The sequence below is a fragment of the Saccostrea cucullata genome, unplaced genomic scaffold (genome assembly GCF_032062105.1).
Source record: "Saccostrea cucullata isolate Sc308-1 unplaced genomic scaffold, CSIRO_AGI_Scuc_v1 ctg779, whole genome shotgun sequence".
NCBI classification, from domain to species: domain Eukaryota; kingdom Metazoa; phylum Mollusca; class Bivalvia; order Ostreida; family Ostreidae; genus Saccostrea; species Saccostrea cuccullata.
Window position 1 is genome coordinate 303,440 of NW_026931120.1, and position 9,267 is coordinate 312,706.

The window sequence follows — 9,267 nt, forward strand, 5'->3', positions numbered from 1 at the left end:
TTTAATTCTAAACATTAAATAAAAGGTAAATTAAGTTGCCTTTTGTTATATCACCACGTGGTTCCTATTTACACTGACTGTAAATGGCATCAAAGTGACCACACCCATCTCTTTCATCACCTGCATAGTGATAATCAAATATGTACTTGTTTAGTAAATATATATAGAAGAGAGGCCCATAGGCTATCATGTTTACCTGAGGAACTATGCATGGCCTGCTATTCCCAAGATTTTTTTTTTGGGGGGGGGGATCTTTTTTATTCACATTGCTATGGACTTGCCGAAACCAGTAAGGTGTACAATGGCGAAATTACGGTGTGGGGTGCTCCCCCTGCGTTTCGAGACTGGTCGCTATCGTGGAGAGCCAATTCCAGATAGAATATGTAATCTCTTTGATCTGAACGAAGTAGAGCATGAACTTCATTTTCTTTTAAATCGTAATTTATATAAAATCCGTAGACAAGACTATCTAAGAAATATTGGAATTTTAAATTTACATAATAATGATTCAAATGTTTTCTCGTTAATCTGCAAATTTTATTTATAAAGCCTATAATATAAGACAAAGAAAAATCACACGCATGCAAGTTATATATATGCTAAAAGTGACTTACAGGTCCGATGGGCCGGGTGTTCTACATATAAGATTAATTGTATAATGAATGTTAAAAATTACGTACTGTATACACATGTCACTGTAATAAAATATTTACTTACTTACTAACTTACTGACATAGACAATTTAGATTCCATATATTGTGACTCCACATTAGCCCAAACAAATTATGATTAAACATAATTAAATGAATCCATATGACATGGCTACATGTATACTTGTATGCTTCAATGTTCATATTATTTTCAAAAAGAGTCTTATAAAAAAAAGTATTTCAAAATAACGGATTTATTCCTTTATACAGGCATTATGTAAAATTTGATACCTGGTGTAGCCTCAACCTAATCGAAGCAGCCATGCTTTAGAGTTGGGGTAAGAACGTCAGACAACGGACGAAGTTTGATCAGGAAGGCTCACTATAGTTCAGGTGAGCTAATAAATTATCTAAATCATGTTTTACGCTTGAGAATACTGTTTAATTAGCATTTTATTACTAATTACTCTAAATTGAATTTTTAAGTTCATTAAAATCAATAACTAATTCTCGCGTAAATTTGTTTACGTGCTGTAAAATCTCAGACAATCTAAATAATATTACTATCTTGTTGGTCATGGGTTGAAGAACCTTTACATATAAGAATATATTTATATGGTAACACTGCCGTATTGTCCAGACCAACAGAAATAAAATTAAATTTGGTTGTGAAAGGCAGTTAGAGCCTAACAACCCATCCCACCCCCTTTTCAAGTTTTCTTTGTAAATAAAAGCTTTTCAGCTGAGTTGTCAATTTTTTTTTCTGGTATCCCCTTTAAAATGCTTGAGAAAAAATGTATTGAGAAAGGAGGAGGCATGAAAAGATTCTGATTCACAATCGTAACAGTTGAAAATATATACCAACATCATTTCATCTTTCAAATTCATTTATAATTGCAAATAACTATTGGCTGTGAGTTTCTTTTAAATGTACAAATATATGAAACTCATGGTAGATATACAGAAAAAATGCAATGTTTAACCACAGTATATTTTCTACGAAAGCCCAGAAGGCTCATTCGAGATTCGAAGTTCAAAATACGAAATTCGAGATTCACAAAAGGCGAAATTCCCAACTTTAACCAAAATATATAACATTTGATTACTCCCCTTTATTATGATTTTACTATCAAGAAACCGTTTAATATATTTATAAATGAGTAATTTGATTAAATTACAATGCAAGAAAGAGTATTATATATATTAGAAGGAAATTTAAATAATCATTGGATTTTTGATCAGCAAGATATACTTCAATTTATATTATGGCTTCTTAAATATTAAATAGAATACATATATCAAGAGTATATATATTTTTTGTATTGTCTACTTTGTTTCCGGGGTTGATGACATATAAAGAAAGTTATAAATAAGTATCAAGTGTCTAAAAATTAACTATAACCCCACCCCTACCCACCTCACCTGCCTATTTTTCCAGACACACTGAAAATGTTACTATGTAAAGCTTGAAAGGCGACGTAGTATTGAAAAACAAAAATCGCGTTCGTTTTCCTGATAGAGGAAATACATAAAAAATTAAGTATTAATTACTTATCTTCATCTAAGGCTTTGATTTCTTGAATTAATTAAAAATCATATATACAATACAGATTTGCAATATGAATTAAAATGAATGCGACATTTATTTTATTTTATATCAATAGAAGATGAGTCTAAATTACATGCAGAACTATAGCTCTATGGTTTTAAATTTTAGTCTTTGACCATACCGTTATGACCAAAGACTAAAATATACTCCTGAAACCTTAAGGTAGTCCGATCTTCAGGTTCACAAAATTAACAGTTAAGTAATTGAAAATACTCAAAAATATCCCTGAATCCACAAAGTAATGTAAATTTACCCACAGTTTTTTTTTAAAGTTAAACATTAAAGTTAATCATGTTATATAGGGGAAATTGTCAAATCTCCAATATCTATGTAGAAAAAAGCGAATAGGAATATCACTTATACATTTTCTATTTGCAAATTGATCAACAAATACATTTAAGGTTAAAAAACAATAGGTATCCAGGCATTCAGAGAAATTATCATGATTTTTATACTTATTTGGTATTCTATGTCTTCTATTTCCTTCATGTATTATATAATACATAGTGTAAAATGCTTTTGCTATCATTGCAAGACATCACAAATCACTTCTAATTTCATATCATGCTAATTAGCATTGGTATCTAAGACTCAATTAAAGAAAATCTTATTTCTCTAAAACTGTATTTATTTTTTCCTTTTATATGGTAAAATTGTCAATTTTTCACAAGACCTTTTTTAAGACTTCCAAAAACCTTGAATCATATAAAGATGAATAAAATGAAAATTGTTGCATGAAAAAAATCACTTTCAAGCTTTATAATAATGCTTTTTAAATTAAATATTGATTTTTGGAGTTATCCTTCCTAGCTGAGGATCGGATATCCTTAATACGCTACAGTTCGATTCAGCAGCCAAGTCTCACTGCACAAATGTACCCTTTATAAATGTAATGAAATATATACCCTTGAATTTGTGCAGTATAGAGAGATTCATAATACTAGTATTTCTTATCTAATTATAATCAAATATAATATTCTCCCTCAGCAATGATCTGATTAAAAAAAAAAGTCGATCTACTTGTTCCGCAAGTCAACGATAAGACAATATAATATTCCATATATATGTATTTACTATTTTGTTCCATGAGAAAAATAAAATTATACATGTATTTTTCAAAATGTAATCCAAATTTTATTTTTATTTCGTTTTAATACATAAAACATTTTTTTTCGCTTTATCATTTTAGCAAATGACCCATTTGTTTTAAATATATTCAACGATTTCCTGATAGTAAAAACATAACAAAGGGACGTAATCAAATGTTGAACCCGCTTTTGATTGGTTAGTTTGGATATATTTCGAAACTCGAAAATCTCGTTTTTCAAAACTTGAATCTCGAATGAGCCTTCTGGGCTTTCGTAATATTCTCATCACCCATATTGTAAAAAACAGTTTTCAAAGCAGTAAACAGTGATTACATCTGACAAGTTCGCTCAAGTGCAATGTCCTTAAAATTTACCACAGCTTCTAAAAAAAATTATATGGTAGAAAATGAAAAAGAAGAATCAAATTAAAAGTATTTACTAAAGTAAATAAAAGCACATATGTTTTTCTTTTCCACAATAAAATTCATCAATATAATTTTTAATCATAGATCACAAATCTTCATTTAGATTTTACTTTATAATATAAATCAGACAGTAAACTTGATTATTCAAATAATTATCAATTCACACTAATGGTACTGTGATCACTGAGCTCACTAAATGATGCCCCCACCTCCCATACGGTTATAATGGCAAAGTCTATGTCTTCCTCTGGTAGACCCGAAATAATTGTCAAATCAAAATGGGATATAGGAGGTGCACAAAGGCATTATGTGATAAAGAATCTGTGAAAGTGGTACAGAAGGAGATGCAGATAAGAGATGGGTACCCTTCAATATTACAGAAAAAAGGCAGTATCAATGTTTTGCTATGGGAAACCCGAAATACGTTTCCGATCAAAAAGTAAAATGGAAGGTGCACAATTACACTATGTAACAAAGAATCTGTGAAAGTCTGATTGCATTTCATTCAGTGGTATAGAAGGAGTTACGGATAAGAGATGGGTGCCCTTCAATATTATAGAAACTAGAGGTACTGTGAGCAATTAGCTCACTAAATAATACCCCCGCCTCCCATATGATTATAATGACAAAGTCTCTGTTTTGCCCAAGGAGAACCGAAATAAGTGTCAGATCAAAAAGTAAAATAGGAGGTCATAAAGCCATTAAGTATCATTAAATTTTATTTAGTGGCGTAGGAGGAGTTGCAGATAAGAGATGGGTAACGCTAAATATTATAGAAAAAATGGCAGTGTCAATGCTTTGCTTTGGAAAACGCAAAATATGTTTCCAATCAAAAAGTAAAATAGGAGGTGCACAAAGGCAATATATTGCAAAGATTCTGTGAAAGTCTCATTAAATTTCATTAAGTGGTAAAAGAGGAGTTGCGGATAAGAGATAGGTACCTCAAAGCGTGATAGACGGACGGACGGATGGACGGGCGGACGTACAGACAGACGGACGGACATCCCGATTACTATATATATACCCTCCCGCTTTTCAAGCGGGGGGTATAAAAATGGCCGTGTCCATGTTTTGCTCTGGGAAACCAAAAATATGTGTCGAATCAAAAAGTAAAATAGGAGGTGCATAATGGCACTATATAAAAATGTGTGTCGGATCAAAATGTAAAATAGGAGGTGCACAATGGCAATATGTAATAAAGATTCTGTGAAAGTTTCATTAAATTTCATTCAGTGTTATAAGGGGAGTTGCGGATAAGAGATGGGTACCCCAAAGCGTAAATGATAGAAGGGCGGACAGACAGACGGACGGGCGGACATACCGATTACAGTATACCCTCCCACCTTTCAAGCGGGGGTTGTAATGATTCTGTGAAAGTCTCATTAAATTTCATTCAGTGGTATAAGAGGAGTTGCGAATAAGAGATAGGTACCCCAAAGCGTAACAGACGGAAAGATGGACGGACATCCCGATCACTAAATATCCCCCCCCCTTTTCAATCGGGAGTATAAGCTGGTAATAGTAAGGTATATTCAAGTACTTTTTTATTGGGCTTTGATAGATGTACAGTATTGAGGAAGAGATTGTTCATGTTTCAAAAATATGTCTACAGACGATTTGAAGGATAAAGAAAAGATGACATCTTTTTCTGATAAGAAAAAGACTGGACCTGCTGTAACCAAACAGGAAAACCAAAAAATAGAAGTACTGTGAGCACTTAGCTCACTAAATGATACCCCGCCTCCCATATGGTTATAATGGCAAAGTCTGTATTTTGATCTTGAAAACCTAAAATAAGTGTCAGATTAAAAAGTAAAATAGGAGGTCACATGTAATCTAGCATTCTGCAATAAAGAATCTATGAAAGTACTAGTATCATTTAAAAATTTAAAATTTTATTCAGTGGTATAGGTGGAGTTGCGGATAAGAGATGGGTACCCTTCAATAATGGGGGGAAAAACTAGCCTAAGAGGTACTTGAGCAATGAGCTCAGTACATGTAAACGATACCCTCGCCTCCCATATGAATATAATGGCCGTGTCCATGTTTTGCTATGGGAAACCCAAAATATGTGTCGGATCAAAAAGTAAAATAGGAGGTACACCATGGCAATATGTTTAATAAAGATTCTTTGAAAGTCTCATCAAATTTAATTCAGTGATACATGTATGAGAGGTGTTTTGGGCAAGAGAAGTTCACCTTAAAGCGTAACTGACGGAAGGACGGACATCCCTATTACTATATATATCCTCCTGCTTTTCAAGCGGGGGGGGGGGTAAAAAAAATGACCGTGCTTATGTTTGATTTGTTCTGGGGACCCAAAATATTTGTCCGATCAAAAAATAAATTTATAGTATTTGCCTCTATTTCTAGTATCATATGGGAGGCGGTGTATCATTTTGTGAGCTCAGTGATCACAGTATTTCTAGTTTTACAATTCAATTTTTTATACGACAAATTTTTACATTAAAAACGTTTTATATATTTATTGCATTTTTTACAAAAAAACATGACAAATAAGATGTTTAAGTATTGCGTTTTAAATTTTATTCGTGATAAATGATTTCATTACAAATTGTTCTTGTAACCTTAATCATTGTAGCTGACATAATCATCAATTTTCTACAAGTAGCTGCCTAATAAATTGTTTCAACATTAATGTCACTCATAAGTATACTAATTCCGACTGTACAGCCTATTAAAACAATTTAAAGTATTTATTATCTCTTGAAATTTTAGTAAACTATGCACTCATATACTAGTAAACATTTGCAAAAATTTAAAGGTATATCCTTCCTCACAATTTTATGGGTTCAAAGTAGAAAAAATGCATTTATTTTCATTGAATATTGTTTGAATTAACTAATAATGGCAAAAATGTATTAGGTTGCCATTTTTTTAAGTAGTAAGACAATATTAAACAGAAGTGTATGTCAGCATTATAGACTGTTCATTTTTAGTAAACAGTATTATAAAAGTAAGGTAAAGACTGGTTAAAATATATTCTGAAGCTTAAAGTTCCAAAGTATTTGCTACGTACTTTATAAGATACTAGAATTGTGAATATCAGGGAAAGCAAGTGATATAATATGTACAATAAAGAAAATGCCTGAATACATGAAGAGTTATTGCCCTTGGCAACATTTTTAATGATTGAATTTTAATATTAAATTAAATAAAGAAAATATTAATTTTTATAATTCTTTTACTTAACATTTAGTTGTATTACACTTACATTATGTATTGAAAAGAATTCATCCAAAAATACTTCTTTGATGAGTAGGAATTTAGATTAATGACATTATTTGACATCACAGGAAGGTGGAAATGACTTAAATCTCCTTAGAGTTTTAACAAAACTACATGTAAACGTAATAATGCTGGTTACAGTATGGTCCGATGGGGTCCCTTCAAATATCGTGAATGTTATAAAGGACGAATGCTTTGTTTAAATTTTAACTATTTTCCTTCAGTTGTCATGACTCTGACAGGACCAAGCTCTAATCTGTTAGCTAGTCAACTTCGTTATTCAAAACCATGGTAACAACCATGCCATGTAGTCTACCGATTTTGGAAGCTCTTAATAGATTCAATCTGGATAAATAGATTTCATCCTTTACGTAAGTGTTTTTGACGATCAAGCAAATCAAACATCAGTACATGTAGTTTCTATATAGGAAGTATTAAAAATAGGATAAAGAAGCATCTTTATACATGTGCACATTTATCCAAAAAGATGAAGAGTCATATTTGAATCATTTCTTCCCACAATAACAGTTCGCTTTCCAAAGCCCACGTGATGTCCCTGGTACCCGTATTTCAAACACCCCGATGACGCATACCAATCACAGTTTCCGGTGATCGATTCCGGAAGTGAATAGTAGTAACCTTCAGCAGTGGCACTTGCTGGAAGATTCATCAAAATATCCAGACCCTCTTTCTCCTCAAGAAATGGTTTGTTCTCATCGACACTGGCTACCACAATGTTCCTCCCATGAAATCTAAATTTAGTAAAACCTCCACAAGTGCTCATCCAGTGTTTATCAGAACCATCTATTGGGTCATACACAACAGTGAACCAATGTCGCCATGGATACTTATTTTGTAAATGGTTATACAACATGTTGGCAAAGGAATAATGATCTAAATCATCTTTGGTATCAGCCATCTGAATCACATCAATTTCTGCTTGTTCCCGCCACCTTGACCTTACTATCTGGTCAATTTTTGTCATTTGCTGCGTAACCTCTCTAATTTTTTTGCCCCAATCACGTTTCATATATTTATAACTCTCGGAGTAATTTTTCACGATCAGATACGACATTTCAACGTTGACTCCTTGCAGCAACAACTTTAGCATATTCATCATAAAAAGTTGCATCAGTTCTGCATTGTATGAAGTTAAAGGAATGGCGATGTTAAAAATGCTCCTGTGGAACAAGTTATTTTCGTTCATTATGGAATACAGTAATTTTTTAGCACTGTTCTGAAAGTCAGATTCATAATTAAGGATAAATAACTGCACCTGCTCTGAGAATGCCTCTGGAGGTACGCTGTGTAAAATTTCGAGTTCCTGGGCGGCTACCCGAATCTTCTGCTCCGTTTGTCCAAGTTGTATCTGAATACGTTGTTCCTCTAATTTCTGCATCATGCCGTTGAAGTCCCTGGACATACCTTTAAACTGACGATCTACTTCGATTAGGAGGTGCTTTAACAAGCTAGAATCCGTTGACAGAGGATGAGTTGATGTCTCTTCTTTAAGATGTTTCAAAGCAGGAGCGATCATTTCTGTGAATGTTTCAGCCATAGCACCAACACTTTTTATTTTTTCTACAAAAGATCCACTTATATCATCCAGAGATTTGGCAGTTTCTAGAACATCTGTAACATTTTGTAGCAGTACGCTTTCGTGTTTAGTTTTCCCTGCCAACATAAATGTCCATAAAATCCCAATGAAAAGCTTAACACTCTGCTCCATTACGTTAAGCTTCTAACAATGAAATGAGTGTTTTAATAACTACAAGAATACAGAGTGCTAATTGAAACAAATAAATCACGCTAAACATGACTCTACATTTTTAAGAAGAAATTTGCAAAACATCTACATCAAATATTAAATTAACATAGGAAAATGATGTTACTAATGTGTTGTCATCCACAAAATTAAGCCTATATAACAAACATTAATACGAGGTCAAAGGTAAAAGAAAATATTAAAATAATTGCTTAACAAATGGTTTAGAATTTTTAATGAGGTTCCAGGTTTGTATATATTATTTAAGGTTGTACCTAAAGATATTTTTAAATAAACGCCTTAATTTTTTAATTTTTTTAAAACAAGAAATGAATATTCACAAAAGTATGAAAATTGATTGTCGATTTTTCGGAAACCGAATTTCGTTGACTTTATTATCGGTTTTTGCAACATTTTAGATGCTAAAGTTACAAATCATACTGTCATATAAGGAAGATTCGTTTCTGCATTTCTATATTTT

General features: G+C 32.3%; 1 protein-coding gene across 1 annotated transcript; it reads right to left on the minus strand.

Moving 5' to 3' along the window:
• Positions 1-6,309: 6,309 nt before the first annotated feature.
• On the minus strand, positions 6,310-8,815 carry LOC134231482 (uncharacterized). Its single transcript, XM_062713444.1, has one exon. The coding sequence runs from the start codon at positions 8,748-8,750 to the stop codon at positions 7,497-7,499; it is 1,254 nt and encodes a 417-aa protein (XP_062569428.1). The 5' UTR covers positions 8,751-8,815; the 3' UTR covers positions 6,310-7,496.
• Between the last annotated feature and the right edge of the window lie 452 nt (positions 8,816-9,267).

Coding starts and splice junctions, on each gene's coding strand:
- LOC134231482 (XM_062713444.1), bottom strand. CDS start 8,750: ATGGAGCAGAGTGTTAAGCTTTTCATTGGGATTTTATGGACATTTATG.